Genomic DNA, 17,204 nt, shown 5'->3' on the forward strand with positions numbered 1-17,204 from the left:
ACCGAGTCGAAAGTTCCGAAACTAAATCTTTATCTTCAGTGTAAGAGAAAGGTAAAGTATTTCCCTTGTGAAATAAAGTTTCTATAAAACATAGAGATCTAAAAGTACATATTTGGGGAAATATAAGAATAGGTTATTAAATAATGGGATTCAAACTAGAACCAGATGACAGAATCAAAGTCACCAATCAATACAATCTGTTCTTCTACCTTCACAAGACATTTGAATATAGAAATTAAAAAATGCAGAAAACATTTGATAACACTCACTCTCCAACTAAATAGTAGCATCATCACTTCCATGTAACCCAGACTTCTACATGATTGCCACGTCCAAATAATCTCCAATCTACATTTTTCAAATTCAATCAGTTTCCTCAGAAACTTACAAGAAACTCAATTCAAGAGCCCTAATGTTAATTTTTACCTGGAAATCCAGTTCACCCAATGCCTTGCTGCCATCTAATCTCCTCCCATTTCCATAAGAATGTGTTGTCCCCACCTTAAGAATGATCAAAACGTCTTCATATTAAGAAATGACAACAATTTATCTATACAAGTAGTGCATTTAGGAAGTGAACAGCTAAACATTTAGTACAATTGTATATGAGATAAATGATTAGGTAAAATTTGAAGTCTGCAGGTGACATTTTTGTTAACGATCACTCACCGGTTTTAAAACGAATCGACCACGCTTGTCGGGATAAACAAAAGCAAAAGAAAGTTTGGCATTTCTTCTTCTTGCCTCTGGAGCAACCTCCTTAACCTGAAAGCAGACAGCCATTTATCAAATACAGAACAGCAGCAGCAAGAATAGATGGAGAAACGATAGAAAAGAAACAGAACAGTGTAGGTTTTCTGCATACTAGATCAGTTAGCTCCCGGAGTGTTGCATCTTTCCATGTATAAATCTGAACCTCATCTTTGGGTTCCTTACCTCTAATTGCAAAATCCTCATCGGTGTGGTGACTTCCAACCTGCAAAAATGTAAATGAAGCATATCCTGTATACCGTCTGCAGTAAGATGTAAATACATGAACTGAACCCCACGCCAATTCTAATATCAAAGTGAAGTTTTTTCATTACTCCTCCCAAGTGCACCAATCAAGAAAAAAAATCATGTGGAAAAAGGACCCTTCAACACAATCTTCACACAACAAAAGAAATCGAATCATGGAACGAAGTATAAGATATGCACAATCGCTAATAAACTCAGAAGTATCATAAAAGGTAGCAGGTCGACAATGTCAAACAGATACCAAGAACCGAAAACAGAACATTTTCCGCCACGACACATTTCACAATTATCTCAGATTTTAAAAAAACAAAGATAAATCGAACAAGAAGGCTACTCAAAGAATTCAAACGCACCTTAGTAAAAACGCGAAGCAGCAAAGGGCAAGTCTTGAAATCACCATCACGGAAGGAAGCGAAAATTGCAACAAAACGAAAAGCAGATAAGTTTCAGTTGAATAACAAACAAAAATTCAAGAAACCGTGAACTTATCTCAGCGGTGTGAAGAAAAGAAAAAAAAAAAAAAANAAAAAAAAAAAAAAAAAAAAAAACGAGAGGAAGAAGCAAGCCCTAAGAGAAACCTTTTCGCGGTCGACGGGTTCGAAACGAGCGCGAGGAGGAGGCGGCGGAGCTTTGGCCTGAGACGGCGGAGGGAGTGGCCGCGCAGATGGTCTCCCTTGGGGCGGAGCAGTTGCAGCTCCACTCATCTTCTCGTCTCTGCTTCTCTTGTCCATGGTCGGTGTGTTACTGAGCTTCTGATTTTTTCCGTTTTTCGGTTTAGCCATTTCTTCGCCTCGTTTTGGGCTTTTGAAATGGGCTGGGCCGAATTGGGAAAAGCTAAGCCCACAGATTTTTAGCCCATTTTGCAAACATTTTAGTGACAAATTTGATTTAAGTGTAAAATTAAAATAATGTTGTCTCATAATGTCAAGCCCAACAAACCACCAATTTAGAAGGGTGTGGAAATCTTCTCCTATTAGACGGGTTTTGAAGCCTTTCCCTACGCGTTTTAAAGTTTTGAGGGAAAGCCCAGAGGGGGTGGATTGTGATGTCCCCCATTGGTTGGAGACGCATTTTAAAGGGGGTGGATTGTGATGTCCCCCATTGGTTGGAGACGCATTTTAAAGGGGGTGGATTGTGATGTCCCCCATTGGTTGGAGACGCATTTTAAAGGGGGTGGATTGTGATGTCCCCCATTGGTTGGAGACGCATTTTAAAGGGGGTGGATTGTGATGTCCCCCATTGGTTGGAGACGCATTTTAAAGCCTTTAAGGGAAAGCCCAAAAAAGACTATATCTACTACTGGTGGATCTAGGCCGTTACATCAGAAGAGTCCTTTACGACCCTCGTTTGTCGATGCTAGGGTTGGAGTCGGAGCTAAGGTAAACGGTTCAACACAGAGGACGAAATTACTCAAGATTAAGAGCGAACTAGATTATATCTCGAGATATATCCATACACTTAGGGTTTGATATTGATAGTGGGCCAAGGGACTCTTAGTTTACTCAACGTTTTAAAATATAAATTATAATTTTCTTGAACAAATCGGATTCAAACCCCAATTCCCAGCTTACAAATCACACAGTCGAAATTGTTTCATGAAACATTTCAAAATTGGGACCAAATCAGGTTAGTTCATTGCACAGAAGCGATCAATTCGGAGAGTATTTCCACAAAAAATGAAGCAATCGAAGGACCCATTTGAAGCGGCGTTTGAGGAGCAGGAGGAATCTCCACCGAACTCCCCCTCCGCTGCCGATGATCTCGAAATTCAGACCAACGTTGCTGCCACCGCCGATGCCGACGCTCTTGATTTGCACGATGGTGATGATGAACCAAAATCCGCCGCCGCCGCCGCCACCGCCACAAATTCCGGTATTCCTTCTGCATCCACTACTTCTTTGTTTGTTTCGTCTTCCTCCAATGTCTCTGCCGCACCTAAAACCAAAGAAGACGACGATGAAGAAGAGGAAGAGAATGTCGAAGTGGAGCTCGCTAAATTCCCCTCGAGCGGCGATCCAGATAAGATGGCGAAGATGCAGTATGTTTTCTTGGCTCTCTCAATATTTAGGTTTAACTTTTGTTCTTACTTCATTCCTCTCTTTCAAGTTGCGCTAGCTTAGTGTCAATGTTATCGTCAACTTTGATGCTAAAAAATACTTCCTCTGTGGACTTCTTTGACAAGGTTATGATAATTTTTAGGTCAATTCTCATGCATTTTTTGTGTTCGTGAAAAGTCTGTTGAGCTTATATTTAACCGATGATATGAAATCTTGTTAAAGGGTGATAACTCGAACTGATACCGAGGAAAATCCTATCAAGGAAGGTTTTGAAAGCCTTCAAGTTTGCCAAATGGCTATGAAGATTGTAACTTTTTGAGGGGATAGCATTTACATCAAGGAAAAATGTCATAATAAAAATAGAATCTAAGAGTCTATCAGAAGAAATGAGATTGTTTAAGCTCTAGTGTTTGGAGCCAAAGACGGTGAAACATCATACAGTTGGGAATAGCCACAACCTGGTGTTGAGGCATTTAGAAACATGGGGCCATATTTGTTTGAAAGGGGCATTGTGAAAGATGGCCTCGTGTCTCGTCACTCGGTTGTATCAGTTGATGAAATGCTGACATCAAGCACTCCAAAGGAAAATTTGTTTAGTAGGAATTTTCATTTTAAGCAATTTTATTTCAATAGACTGCATCAGTCATAAGTTCATAAGTTCTTGCAAATTGGAGAATCAATGTCCTTAGACTTATGTGGAATAAGATAGATCATTAGCAGGAACTAGATACCTAATTTATAGGAACTGCACTCGTTAGGTGCTTTCGCATCTTGTCATGATGTTTGAAATGTTTGTAGCATCTAGTCCTTTGGACAGGACAGTTGATTGATATGAATAGAGTGTGAACTAGTTCATGATTTAGTGTATCCTTTGGAATATTGATAATTTGTAAAACTTCACAAAATCCCTTTCGACCTGACCTAGCCATTGCATGTTGCTTCGTGCTCTTCCAAATTCCAGGTGTTCCCAATAAGAACAGTGCAATAGCCTTGTGGTAATTTTCTTAATCAAGAGTTCCAAAAGGTTTGCTTCTAAGATAAGCTTATTTGTTCCTCCCAATTGGATATTACTTGATCCTTAAAACACTGATGATGCATCCACATACTGAAGTTTATAGATTGACTTACATGCGAATGCAGTTGTATGCTAGACATGTTATTTCAAAATTACTCTTGATTAGTTAAGTAATTGTGTGGGATCCCACATCGATTGGAGAGGAGAATGAAACATTCTCTATAAGGGTGTGGAAACCTCCCCCAATAGATGCGTTTTAAAAACCTTGAGAGGAAACCCGAAAGGGAAAGCCCAAAGAGAACAATATCTGCTAGCGGTGGGCTCGGGCTATTACAAATTGTGTGCTGAAAAAATAATTAAGGGTTATAGATGGCATTCAAGATTTACAGGGAAACCTAAACTTTGGATAAAAACCTTGGGGCTATGATCTTATACCAACTCCAAGACTTAATCAGTCATCCCTAACCCTGTGTACTATGCTGAAGACGCTAGGAAGTCAATTTATATCTTGTTCATTCATGACTTTCAACGAACTCCTCCCTTGACTTTTGCTATGTACTGGGACGTACACACGTTGGCAATGGTGAAGATATGGCCAGTAATCAATTATCCTTCAATACCACTCTTTCTTTTGAATTGCTCAATTGTATAAAATTATATTCAGTGCAGTTATCCACTAAGGGCCTAATTTTAAACAAAGGGATGAAAAGAAAAGACTACTCTTTGCCATCAAGCTGAAAATCATGGATTTTTATCCCATCGTTAGACCAGCTTTTTCTAAGTTAGTTGTACATTACTTGTATTGTAACAGCCTAAGCCCACCGCTAGCAGATATTGTCCTCTTTGGGCTTTTCCTTTCGGTCTTCCCCTCAAGGTTTTTAAAACGCGTCTGCTAGGGAAAGGTTTGAATACCCTTATAAGGAATGGTTCGTTCTCCTCTCCAACCAATGTGAGATCTCATATGTATGGTGCTGGAATATATTTAATTTTTATTTGAATTTGTGGTAGGAACTCAGTTCTGTATTCATAGATTGTGTACTTCAATTTCTTAAGCTTCTAGCATGTTTTTGTTTCTTCCAGTTTCTCTTGTACGTTCATAATTCTTCTCCTGTTAAAACATAAGACGCCGTCTGGGCTTCATCCATTATAATTGTAAGTCCTGCTTTTAAATTAGAAAAAAATGGATATTTTTTTTTATGGTTGCTCCAGAGAGTTGGTTTTAAATGACAGTATTTTTTAAGATTTTAGCGAGATCATTTTTGTTACTCGAGCTTCTCTTGGTTTTGTTATGAATGAACCTTATATACAGCATTATGAAGTCTTCACTTTGGAAAGAATCTTGTTATAACTTGTCTTAACATTTTGCCAGAGCCATTCTTTCACAATTTACAGAAGAACAGATGAGTCGTTACGAGTCCTTCCGCAGAGCTGGATTTCAGAAAGCTAATATGAAAAGGGTATGAATCTTAATATTTTCCAATAGCAAAAGACATTAGAGGTGGTAACAAAGGGTGCAAGTGGGAATGGGAATGCGTTCTTCATTCTCGACCCCACTAAACTTTAATCTATCTCATCCCCAATCTCTCAGGGTCTAAGATGATTTTGATGGATTGGCATGGTGTGGTTATTGGCTTTTTTTTCTTTTTTGCCAATCTTCTGAGACGTTAATCTTTATGAACATGAACTCAGTTCATCTTGTTTCTATTCATTTGTAAATCACAGCTATTAGCAAGCATCTCAGGAACACAGAAAATTTCTGTACCAATGACGATCGTAGTGTCTGGGATAGCAAAGATGTTCGTTGGTGAACTTGTAGAAACGGGTATGTATAAACTTCTCAGACACCCAATCCATTGTTCATGTAGGACTAGGACTGAAAAGATGCATTTCCTTTGCTTTGTTCATGTTAATAGCAATGTGAATCATAGACAAAAGAATCTGCATATTCCAAAGCGAGATCGACTCATTTCAATGCTTCGATTTTGTTTCAGCTAGAGTAGTAATGACTGAGCGGAATGATTCTGGAGCTATCAGGCCATGCCATCTCAGAGAAGCATATAGAAGACTAAAGCTTGAAGGTAAGATTCCAAGGAAGTCAGTGCCTAGACTCTTTCGCTAATCGGTCTATTCAATTTCTAGTCTTTGTATTAGGAGTTTTTGTAGGCAAAACATCTCATCATATATATTACTAAAGTTTCTAACATATTTTGTATAAAATTGGGTTGTTTATGTATCAAACTTCTGAAAAGGAGGAAAACTCAGGCATGGATTTAGCAGCACTTGAATTAAACTTGTACATTTTAAACATTAGAACGCATTTAATAATATTATATGATGATCTGTTATGTTCATAGGTGACAATCGTTTAGTTTGTTCTTCAACTAAAGGTTTTCTTGCCATTTTAAAAATGTTTATTGAACTCCTTAAACATTTTAATAAAAAAAATAGTTGGGTTGGGTTGTAACCCTATTTTTGGATTTGACCCAACAAAAAATATGTAGAAGAAATCAGTTTATAGAGAGATTTAATCGTAGAAAGTAATTGTACTAATATGATAATGAGTTGGTACCAATATAGTTGAGCTGTTATGAATCTTCTTCAGCCATGTGAGTGCCTTGTGGATACAATTAGAGGATTTCATCCATCCCTAAGTCGTGTCTTGCTCAGATAAGGGCAAGTGACTACATAGGTAGATGAGATTTGACAGCCATGAGGGTCGCTCCCTCCTTAATGATATTGACGTTGTGAAACCTACTAGAGAGGCACTAACTATATCCTACTAGAGAATTAGAGACACTGTCCATAACGATATTATGAGAGCTATGAATTGGAACTATAACGAGGTTGTGTCTCAAGAACCTATGCTATGTAGGTTGATAATGATAATGAAAGGGACTAGTAAATAGCTCATCAAGATATTTTAGAACCCTAAAATATACTTCACTAGATAGTAAGCTTCGAAGAGCCGAACCTTAAGAACCGATGAGAGCCTCAAGAGTGTCGAAAGATGAAGAATTTTGAAGTTACCAAACCGACACCCTATGTTGGGCTTGAGTGATTCCAGTTGAATGTAGATGATAGTCTAAGAGAGCCTACGACTCTGAGATGAGACATTTAAGTGTCTAATAAGACACACAAATAATTTAATTTACACGAAAGACGTAGACTTAAAAACGAACTAATAACCTATAAGTAAACAATTTACTCAGTTTTATACACTCGTTCATGTTACACTCTTCCGATTTAGAAGAAAGTTGGGTTGTGCGGTTGAGGTGAGGGCGTGCCCTAGTTGTGGAGCTATAGGGGTCGAGATAGGTCAATGTCTTGACTTCTTCGAATTTTATGATTTCATGGAATGTCTTGATAGTGTATTTTGTGAACGTCCCCAAGTTTTTTTTNTTTTTTTTTTTTTTTTTTTTTTTTTTTTTTTTTTTTTTTTTTTTTTTTTTTTTTTTTTGTATGAACTTGTATTGTTTTACACCGATTTATAATTAATGTCGGTAATATATGGAACTTAATTAAATTGATTTTATTTTTTTATGTGTAAAGCTAAAAATTTCATCTCATTCTATGTACTACCGACATGTATGTAACAGATGTGTATATATATATATATATATTTCAAACATTACAACTACCAATGTTTACAAGATGGAGTTGCCTATAAGCAAATAACACAAAATTTTCAAATATATAAAACGATAACCAGCCAACCCGGCTTTTAAAACAAAAAAGCTCCGAGTTGACCATGAAGTTAAAGGGTATTTAAGTCAGATTGACTTAAATTATTCGAGTCGAAACACCTCACATAAAAAAAAATTATTCGAACCTGGCCTTCACATTGTAGTTGTCAGTCTTTACACCGTCTCATATTCAACAGTGTAAAACTATCAACCAGTACCAGTTTTTTCGAATAACTTTTCGACATCAACGGAAGTTGACGTTAGCTTTGTAGGTCGCACCAAACTTCCAATTAGAAGGAGCAACATTCCAAGCCGTGATGGTCTCTTTGGTGGTGTACGAGGTGACTATAAAAGACAGGGATTGTCCAACCAACGCGGAAAATGCTTGATATGAAGCTCCCCAATTATGGCTCATTCTAATCCACCCTGTCTTGCTTCCTTTCACCCACATCCCGGACACGTCACCTCCGCCCCCGACATTCATCACGTACGCCAAAAGCCAGTACCCATTTCCTTGGAGTGTGAACCGAATGCCATCTTTTTTTATGCATGGAACACGACGGTACGCAACGGGGACGATCCCGGCCTTCCAGTTGGCGATCTTCATAAAAGCGGGTTTCGACATGTCAAAGTGAACCCTGGGAGGGTTGCACCAGCCACCGTTGTCGGATGGTTTAGACCAATTAGGGGGACAGAGATTGGTGGCCGTCACCGTTGTGAACGCAACGTTAGCGTAACAAGCTTTGGATTGCATGCATTTGATTTGAAAGCAAGTTCCACAAGCGTAGCCATTGTTGAAAAGCGTTGAGCTTAAAGCCACCGTGTCGATGCCATAGCCGTTCGTGAAGAGGTTTCCATATCCACAAGCTCCTCCTAAAATGCAAATCCGTACTATCAATACAAAACATTCTTAACTATTAAATTACCGTTATTATCATGAAATAGAGGTTTACATACCCATTGTTTCAGATGCTGTCTCGTCGCCATAAAAGGTGGCATGAGCAATCTTCCAAGGGCTCGGTCGAAAGATGGCGAGCACCGGTCTAGTTGTGATCCCGGGCATCATAAGCGGCAAAACGAAAACGACGACGATGGCGACAAAGCTCGGACGAGGGAAGTAGGAAGCCATTGCTTTAGAAGAGTTTGTAACAAAGTTGTGAAATTGCCTGCCTTGAGTTCTATGTTTGTTCCTATTTATAATATGTCAAACCGATTGGGTTCAAAGCCAAATTATTGGCTCTTCGTGACCCGCACTCACAATCATCAGCTTAGCAACTCAAACTCAAATAATTCTTTTTTATTTTATTTTATAATAATTATTAATTTTTTTAATTACAAAAGTCAAGTAATGTTTTAGAGTGGTTAGAAATGGGATGTACTTGTACATTTTAAAATTATTTTAATACCCGACCCGACGTACAAATTTCAAGTACGTAACAATCTTATTAAAAAAATAATATAATATAATATTTGATGATAACCGAATTAATTTATCAAGTTATCACGAGATTTTCAATGTCAACTATGTATACGTATATAAATATTTACATTTTAAAATTATTTCTTGTGGTTAGAAAATTACTAATTCAGTGTAAATAATTAAATAAATTATATATATATATAGTCTCAATATTATACATATACACATAATTTTTTTTTTCTCTCTTTAAGAGCATCACCACCATAAATATAAATGGACTTTTATTTTTTATATTTTAAAAAAGTTAGAAATTGACATCAATTCCCAATTAAATAATTTTTTTTTTCATTTGAGAATTCAGTTTTTAATGTGATTATTTAAAATAATACAATTTCTGAAAATTCTAAAATTCCTTTAATTCGGGAGAGTCAACGGTTGGATTTATTTATTTATTATTTTATTTTGATAACATTTTATTTTAAAATCGCCGACTGTGATTTAAATGTATTTGTAAAATTATTATTTTTTCAGATTACGAAATTCTTAAATCTTCTTTTTCTTTTTCATTATTTATTTATTTATTATTATTATTATTGAAAAAACTTCAATTTTTTTTTAATTATTATATTTGCAAACCCATTTTTTGTTGGTCGGTTTATTTATTATTTATAATAAAGGTCTACTACGTGCTGGCAAGTATGTAAAATATGCGTCAAAATAATATATATATATATATATATATATATATATATATATATGATGCATGATAACATAAATATATCAACATAGATCAGCTACTTTTTTTTTTCTTCTAATTATCTTATACAATATTTATTCTCTATTTTTCTTATTATTCTCTATTTTTTTGTTCGTATCCAATGAAATAGTATAAGATCGACCATGATATGAAATAGTATATGAGCGTTTATAGTTGTATCAATGAACATGACTCCTCTACAGTACATGAGAGTGTAATTCGTAACCTATAGTCGAGTCACCTTGAGTTAATGGAAAAATGATTGGTTAAAGAGTTTATCCGATCAATTCTTGGTCATTGGAGCTAGCTTGATACAAATGTATGCTATTCTAAATGTATGATTCTTTGTGGGACACGGATGAAATGAAAATGGTGTACGAAGAGACGTTGAAAAGGTGTGTGTGCACAAAGTATAGAGATTTATGTCCTAAAATCACTTAATTAATTAATTATTTTTTAAAATAATTATTAATATTATCCATTCGATGCCAAATTCAAATTTATTAGTATAATCTTAAAGAGTATGTGGTTGACATATGAAAGAATTTAAAAGGTCAATAATATATGAATAAGATTAAGTGACTTATCCAAGTAGATACTAAATACCCTTTGTAACAATTTGTAATTATTACAAATGATTTGATCCAAATATTTAATGTGAAAAAATGTGAGTAAAAGTATCATGTACACTGAATTATGAAATATTTAATTTCTCATTATAAATAAGTTAATTGAGAAGATTAATATTTCACGGGAGACTCATTCTAATCTTGTGTGAATTATGAACTCCTGCACGTGAGAACCGTTTGACAAGTGAGAATAATTTTTGTAGACGAATTCAATATGTCTACAATTTTAAAATTTTGATCAAAATTGAAGACATAATCGCAAGAGATGAAATCCACTCATTCCCTTTTAGAGGTAAGTAGATGAATAACTCCGTTGTGTGCTAATTTTGAGATTTGAATATTGGAATTTCACCCTCTCAATAGCACGTGAAGGACTTAGTTTATAGTTAGATCATAAACTAATTATTCATTACAAGACCATAAGGTATAAAATGTAATTACATGGCAAAATAAACGTTTAACAAGTTATAATTACAAACAAATTACGAAATATCGACTTGATTATATTTATAGACACAACTTGTCTTATAATACATACGAGTGGAACTCTAAGTCGACCGTGGAGTGATTAATATTTAATGAATAAAAATTGATTAATGAAAGATTTCAATTAATTAATTTTATATTATTGTAACTTATAATCCCACAACACTAAAACGATTCATTTAATTTTTTTAAAAAATTAAATGGTTAAATTAATTAAATATAAAAGAAAAAAATATTTATTGTAATTAATATATTACATATTAAAATAATTAAGTATATTAGATATATTAAATAAAAAATATATTTGAAATTTGAATATTTGTTGAAAATAGATTGAGACATTTTATGATATTTAAGTATAATTTGAATAAAATATATATTAATATATTAGATGTTAAAAAATATTATTTCTAAAAGATTCTCACAAAATACATTAAAAAAATTGTGCAACTACTAGAAATAAACTAAAAGGTAACCAAATCACTAGAAAATATGATGAGTTTTGGGTATTTAAAAATATACAACTCAAGGCAAGAAAGATAATAATAGTAATGAGAGGTCAAGACTTAGCTTTTAGTTGCTTTAATGCTACACACATTAACATGCAATACAACATCGTAACGCTTTGCAAACAAACCTAGTTACATTCCTACGAGCTAAGTTTGTCCAATAGTCACCATCTCGATTTAGTTTGGAAGTGTTGAGTTATCCTAAACCTATGCATAAGGATCGATGGGCATTACTCTTTCGATGTAACGCTTTGCAAACAAACATAGGTACATTCCTACATGCTAAGTTTGTTCAATAGTCACCGCCTCGATTTAGCTCGGAAGTGTTGAGTTATCCTGAACCTACACAAAAGGATCAACGGGTGTTACCCTTCCAATGTAACGCTTTGTGATCAAACCTAGTTACATTCCTTCGTGTTAAGTTTGTCCAATAGTCACCACCTCGATTTAACTGGTAAGTGGTTGAGTTACCCTTCCAATGTAAGGCTTTGCAAACAAATCTAGTTACATTCCTACGTACTAAGTTTGTTCAATAGTCACTACCTCGCTTTATAAGTCAAGCCTTAGAGTAGAAGTTTAACTCACACTCTTGTTTAAATTGCACTCTTGAAGACGTCCAACTACGAGCAACTGTGTCCAATCAAGATGTCCGAGAGTACACACTTCTGTTTGGCACATTCATGCAAAGATAAACGATGGATTTCATGAATGTCCAGCTACTAAAGCTCACGAGCACTCTTCCTTCTCTGATTTTGTTCATATTCATAACCACTCGTTCAACGACTTCCTACACATTGAACGACAATGCGGTAAAAGTTGGGCATAAAGTTTCAATTTTCTTGTCCATGAACGTCGGGCACAAAATGGACGAGCTGAGAAGAAACATCGACATATTGTCGAAACCAGTCTTACATTGCTTGGTCGAGCTTCCATGTTGTTAACTTATTGGTGGGATGGCTGCTACAATTCTAGGAGGAAAGTCACCAATCCAGGTATTGTTTTTCAATAATCCTTGGATTCTTTCAGCTTTACTTAGTTTTGGTTGTGTGTGTTTTTCATACTAACAACCGTATAATACACATAAGCTTCAGTTTTGTAGCAACAGGTGCGTATACTTAGTCTCAAGTCCAACTCACAATCGGCATAAATGCCTCAATTCATCTACACATATATTCATCTCTGGCTCCATTATCTTCATGTCAACCAGCTCATCCTATGATTACTCGAGGGAAAGTCGGTGTTTTTAAGCCAAAAGTTAAGCCCACTTGAAGAATACATCTCCATTGGTATGAGACCTTAGCAAAGCCACGAGAGCTTATGCTCAAAGTGGACAATATATATCATACCATTGTGGAGATCCGTGATTCCTAACATAGGAATCACGAACCTCCATAATGGTATGATATTGTCCACTTTGCCTTTTGGTTTCCCGAAAAGGCCTCAGACTAGTGAAGATGTATTCCTTACTTATAAACCTATGATCGTCCTCTTAATAAGCCAATGTGGCACTCCCTCCCAACAATCCTCTAACACAGAGATCTCGGCCTTGATGAAGAACAGTACACAGAGCCTCGTTCCATAAATGGGTGTTTTAGACTAAGGTAAATCCAGATGGGCTCTATTCAATGTCACAAGGATTGTTAGTAGCTAAAGGTTTTCATCAGCATCCAGACATCAGTTTCTTTGATGGGTTCTTTACCTATTGGGGATTTCTATAAATGCATTCAGAACATGTTTATATGCATTCGTGACAAGATTATAAAACAATCTAAGCAGGAAGGAATACCAATCAAACAAAACAAAATGATAGTGACTCACCAGCTCTAGGAGGGGCAGAACACGACGGCGTAGTTAGTCGCGCCAGCACCAGGACAAGTAAATGTGCTGGTTGCATCATCCATGGGGTAGCTGTAAGCATCCGGACACTGACCCTTGAAAAACTTCGAATAATTTGTGGGCTTACAGCTCGTGGAAGAATTACTGCAACAATACTCATCGGTCTTGAACACTGTGCACGGATTGTTACAGCCGCCGGCCACCTTCAGCACCTTAGGGCACTGCCCGTTGATATCGGCGGCGCAACGGATGCCCCTGCTGCATCCGTTAGACGTCGGTGTGAATTCCATCGGGATATTAAACCCGTCGACGAGAGAGACGTCGAAGAAATCCAGATCGTTAAATTGGTCAAGTGCAAACTCAGCAAGAGTATTGGGGGGCGAGCCGAGGGTTACGCACTGAAGAACGCCGCCGCAATCTCCGGTCTGGCAATTTCCACGGCCAGATTTGTCGAAGGAACAGTTTGTTCTGCCCCAAATGCGTCCTCCTGTCGTGCCGGAGGGTACGTCGATAACCCAAGCCTCGTTGGTTTGGAGCTGTCGGCCACCGCCTGGTATGGCGGCGGCCCAAACTGTGAAGGGGCAGTTGTTACGCAAAGTGAAAGGGATAGAACCGTCGAATTCGTGGCGATTGCAGCGGGTGGATAGAGTGCCGGTGATTGCGTGTGAGCCGAAGGGCAGAAGCGCTTCGTCAAAATTAGGGCCGATTAGGGTTTGAGCTTGGAGGAATTGATTGGCGAAAGTGAAATCGAGGAGGAGAATCGATAAAAGGAGATGTTTGTTGCGCACACACGACATCGCACCGCTGGGATTTGGGGAAGAAGACGTTCTGGAAATTGCAATCATTGAACATGGTCCCTTTTAAGATATTGTAACCTTCTCCAAGTGAAGTTGACAATATCTATTAGATAGGAGTTTGAGCTGTTATAAATGGTGTTAGAGCAAAACATCAAGTGGTTGTACTATCGAATTGTGAAATCTCACGTTAGTCGGATAGAACAATATTTGTTAGCGGTGCTTTAATAGGGTGGATTGGCGAGCCCAAATAGAGTGGATTATGAGATGTGAGAGCTCAAAAGGGGCGGGTGCATATGTCAGAGTCAAACAACGGAGGGATGTGCTATTAAGAGTGTGGATTGTGAGATCTCACGTTTTTTTAAAATCTTTTTAGAATATTTAAAAACTAAATTAAATTTACACGTGGCATGGATCCTCATGGGCAGAATACGACGTCGTAATTAGTCTTGCCAAGACACGTAAATTTTGTAGCCGTATCGTCGTGGGGGTAACTAAAAGCATCTGGACACCTCTCCTTGAAAAACTTCGAAAACGCTGTGGCCTCACAACTCCTTGAAGAGTTACCGCAACAATATTCACTGGTTCCGAATACGGTGCAGGGATTGTTGCAGCCGCCGGCCGCCCTCAGCTCTGTCGGGCATTGCTTGTTGATGTCGGCAGCGCAACGAACGCTCTGGCTGCATTCGTTAGACGTCGGCTTAAATTCGATTGGAATATTGAACCCTTCGACGAGGGAGACGCTGAAGAAATCCTGATTGTTGTATTGGTTTAGTGCAAAATCAACGAGAGTATTGGGCGGTGCGCCGGAGCTTTGGCATTGGAGAACGCCGCCGCAGTCGCCGGTTTTGCAATTTCCACGCCCTGAGCTATCGAAGGAACAATTGGTTCTGCCCCAAATGCGTCCCACCGCTCCGAATGGTAATTTCAAGTTCCAAGCCTCTCCGCTGTGGAGCCGTTGGCCACCGCTTGGTATGGCGGCGGCCCAGACTGTGAAGGAGCAGTTGTTCCGCACAGTGAAAGTGGCGCCGTCGTCATTCTCAATGCAGCGGCCCAAGAAACTTCCTCTGCCTGCCTGTGAGCCGAAGGGCAAAAGGGCTTGGTCAAAATCAGGGTCGATTAGGGTTTGAGCTTCAATCAACTGATGGCTGATGAGAAGAAAAGGAAAAACAAGATGGTTGTAGAGGAGAAACAACATCGCAAGAATTTCGGACAGAATCCGATCTGGAAATGCTTCCAATGAGCCTCCCCTGCGTAAGATACTCTTAACAAAATCTCCTGTGATTTATAATTGAGATCGTAGAAATAGCAACAAGATTCATAGCTAACTACTTCAAAAGCATTAATGACCTTATTTGTTATAGGGCGAATTTTCAACCCTCACCATTACATTCACATTTGTTCTTAGAATCCTATACCTTGCATATTAGAAGCAATTTCATGGAAACATCTACAGAATTGACGTTCATTTTAACCAAGATTTCAGTATCTTTTGATACTGTAATATTCAATGGAGCAACTTCTGTTGTGATTCTTGAGATTGGACCCCTTTGATAACCATTAAGAAGCTTTTAGTTTCTGTAAATTGTGTTCAGTTTCGCACCGAATGTTTTCATCTTGAATTCTTAGTTATATTCCAAAAATCTAAACTAATTTTTTTCAAAGCTTTAGCTTGGATTTGGAGAACATTCATAGCCTTTTTGTGACCGAGTTGACTAGTCCATTCTATGGTTTAAATGTGTGTGGGGACTTGGGCCTTCATTATGAGGATTGCAAATTGGGTGAGGCTTGAAATCTATTATTTCCATAAGCATTCACATGTTTTGACCCAACTAACTACTAATACATCTTCAAAGTCATCAGTTTTCACAACTCATTCCAGCATAGTATCTAAATTCTGCTATCATTTCTGGGTTTGTCATTGGGTCTCTTTCTGATAGTTCAAGCTGTGGGGTCTCATTTGTTCCCTGCTTTAATTGTAAGCTTACCGTGAGATCCCATATCGGTTGGAGACGAGAACGAAACATTTTTTTTATCAGGGTGTGGAAACCTCTCCCCTAACATACCTGTTTTAAAAATCTTGTGGACAATATCTCTACTTGCACTGGGCTTGAGTTATTACAAATGGTATCAGAGCCAGACAACGGGCGATGTGCTAGCGAGGAGGCTGAGCCCCGATGGGGTGGACACGAGGCGGTGTGCCAGCAAAGACGCTGGGCCACGAAAGGGGTGGATTGGGAGGTCCCACATCGATCGTGGAGAAGAGTATCTACTACCCCAAAAAGGACAATATCTACTAGCTGGATTGTTGTTGTTAGGTCGAGTCGTTTGCTGCTTTTAAAGTTCATTGTTGGCCCTCTTGATGCTGTGTTTAAAAGTTCTTATTTATTTATTTACACCTCTTAGTTTTCAGCTAGCCTGGACACATTATACAGTTAGAATTGTTGATGACCATTCATTTGGGTTCCATTTTTTCATTCAGAATACTGATACTAGGCTGTTTCTACAGTTTCTTGGTTATTTTNATAGTTAATAACCGCTTGTTAAGTCTTTTTATTATAGTTTAATATATGATATGAGACAAAAAAGAAGAAATGGCAAGATAATTTGTGTATACCAATGGAGGAAATAAATCAAAAATGTGGAAAACAAGACAGAGATTCTCTACAATGACACTGTAGACCAATTGAAAGGGATGTAGCGCAGCTTGGTAGCGCGTTTGTTTTGGGTACAAAATGTCACAGGTTCAAATCCTGTCATCCCTACCTATTACTTATCTTCAACTGTCAAAAAAGTATACCATGTAGAGAAGTCTTGGACTTTTAAGGTAAGAAAAAATTGGAGGGTGAAGGAAGAAATCAATGCCCACACTTAGAGAAACCCATCCCTCTCTTTCCTTTTTTCGCCCCCATGTCGCCACACGGGAGGGATTAGCTTGGCATAACTTTCAAAGGGGGGTTGACATACATCCAAATCCAAACCCTTATTTGGGGCGAGGACT

At 37.6% G+C, this 17,204-nt stretch overlaps 5 protein-coding genes and 1 non-coding gene across 8 annotated transcripts; 2 read left to right on the forward strand and 4 right to left on the reverse strand.

Annotated features, from left to right (window-relative positions):
- Positions 1-111: 111 nt before the first annotated feature.
- On the reverse strand, positions 112-1,768 carry LOC111800498 (histone deacetylase complex subunit SAP18-like). Its single transcript, XM_023684215.1, has 6 exons — positions 1,596-1,768; positions 1,371-1,403; positions 866-976; positions 670-765; positions 427-501; positions 112-348 (listed from the first exon to the last, which is right to left on the reverse strand). Exons 1-6 carry the CDS (start codon positions 1,746-1,748, stop codon positions 316-318), a joined length of 501 nt encoding a protein of 166 aa, XP_023539983.1. The 5' UTR covers positions 1,749-1,768; the 3' UTR covers positions 112-315.
- Positions 1,769-2,551: 783 nt separating this feature from the next.
- On the forward strand, positions 2,552-6,440 carry LOC111799658 (transcription initiation factor TFIID subunit 11). Its single transcript, XM_023683088.1, has 4 exons — positions 2,552-3,055; positions 5,459-5,546; positions 5,812-5,911; positions 6,081-6,440. Exons 1-4 carry the CDS (start codon positions 2,694-2,696, stop codon positions 6,206-6,208), a joined length of 678 nt encoding a protein of 225 aa, XP_023538856.1. The 5' UTR covers positions 2,552-2,693; the 3' UTR covers positions 6,209-6,440.
- A 1,576-nt stretch (positions 6,441-8,016) lies between these two features.
- LOC111801156 (expansin-A7) lies at positions 8,017-8,901 on the reverse strand. The gene is made up of 2 exons (XM_023685151.1): positions 8,730-8,901; positions 8,017-8,645 (listed from the first exon to the last, which is right to left on the reverse strand). The coding sequence occupies exons 1-2, from the start codon at positions 8,899-8,901 to the stop codon at positions 8,017-8,019; spliced, it is 801 nt and encodes a 266-aa protein (XP_023540919.1).
- Positions 8,902-10,626: 1,725 nt separating this feature from the next.
- Positions 10,627-14,263, reverse strand: LOC111801067 (protein P21-like). Of its 3 annotated transcripts, none has more exons than XM_023685036.1 (2): positions 13,392-14,263; positions 10,627-10,738 (listed from the first exon to the last, which is right to left on the reverse strand). In XM_023685036.1, the coding sequence occupies exon 1, from the start codon at positions 14,252-14,254 to the stop codon at positions 13,397-13,399; it is 858 nt and encodes a 285-aa protein (XP_023540804.1). In that variant the 5' UTR covers positions 14,255-14,263; the 3' UTR covers positions 10,627-10,738; positions 13,392-13,396. The 3 variants fall into 3 exon arrangements, with proteins under 3 accessions (XP_023540804.1, XP_023540803.1, XP_023540802.1); XM_023685035.1 differs by lacking the exon at positions 10,627-10,738 and adding an exon at positions 11,525-12,360; XM_023685034.1 differs by lacking the exon at positions 10,627-10,738 and adding an exon at positions 11,525-11,915 and having other exon boundaries at positions 13,392-14,262.
- A 209-nt stretch (positions 14,264-14,472) lies between these two features.
- On the reverse strand, positions 14,473-16,329 carry LOC111801068 (protein P21-like). The gene has a single exon (XM_023685037.1). It carries the CDS (start codon positions 15,399-15,401, stop codon positions 14,622-14,624), a length of 780 nt encoding a protein of 259 aa, XP_023540805.1. The 5' UTR covers positions 15,402-16,329; the 3' UTR covers positions 14,473-14,621.
- A 565-nt stretch (positions 16,330-16,894) lies between these two features.
- Positions 16,895-16,968, forward strand: TRNAP-UGG. The gene has a single exon. It is a non-coding gene; the product is annotated as a tRNA-Pro (tRNA).
- The last annotated feature ends 236 nt before the right edge of the window (positions 16,969-17,204 follow it).

The sequence above is a fragment of the Cucurbita pepo genome, chromosome LG08, assembly GCF_002806865.2.
Source record: "Cucurbita pepo subsp. pepo cultivar mu-cu-16 chromosome LG08, ASM280686v2, whole genome shotgun sequence".
Lineage (NCBI taxonomy): Eukaryota > Viridiplantae > Streptophyta > Magnoliopsida > Cucurbitales > Cucurbitaceae > Cucurbita > Cucurbita pepo.

Excerpts from the sequence above, each read along its gene's own strand:
- LOC111801156 (XM_023685151.1), bottom strand. The coding sequence starts at position 8,901 with ATGGCTTCCTACTTCCCTCGTCCGAGCTTTGTCGCCATCGTCGTCGTT. Across the intron at positions 8,646-8,729 it reads GACAGCATCTGAAACAATGG|GAGGAGCTTGTGGATATGGA; the intron begins GTATGTAAACCT and ends TTTGCATTTTAG.
- LOC111800498 (XM_023684215.1), bottom strand. The coding sequence starts at position 1,748 with ATGGACAAGAGAAGCAGAGACGAGAAGATGAGTGGAGCTGCAACTGCT. Across the intron at positions 502-669 it reads GTCGATTCGTTTTAAAACCG|GTGGGGACAACACATTCTTA; the intron begins GTGAGTGATCGT and ends ATCATTCTTAAG. Across the intron at positions 349-426 it reads TGGGTGAACTGGATTTCCAG|ATTGGAGATTATTTGGACGT; the intron begins GTAAAAATTAAC and ends TGAAAAATGTAG.
- LOC111799658 (XM_023683088.1), top strand. The coding sequence starts at position 2,694 with ATGAAGCAATCGAAGGACCCATTTGAAGCGGCGTTTGAGGAGCAGGAG. Across the intron at positions 5,547-5,811 it reads AGAAAGCTAATATGAAAAGG|CTATTAGCAAGCATCTCAGG; the intron begins GTATGAATCTTA and ends TGTAAATCACAG. Across the intron at positions 5,912-6,080 it reads TGGTGAACTTGTAGAAACGG|CTAGAGTAGTAATGACTGAG; the intron begins GTATGTATAAAC and ends ATTTTGTTTCAG.
- LOC111801068 (XM_023685037.1), bottom strand. The coding sequence starts at position 15,401 with ATGTTGTTTCTCCTCTACAACCATCTTGTTTTTCCTTTTCTTCTCATC.
- LOC111801067 (XM_023685036.1), bottom strand. The coding sequence starts at position 14,254 with ATGATTGCAATTTCCAGAACGTCTTCTTCCCCAAATCCCAGCGGTGCG.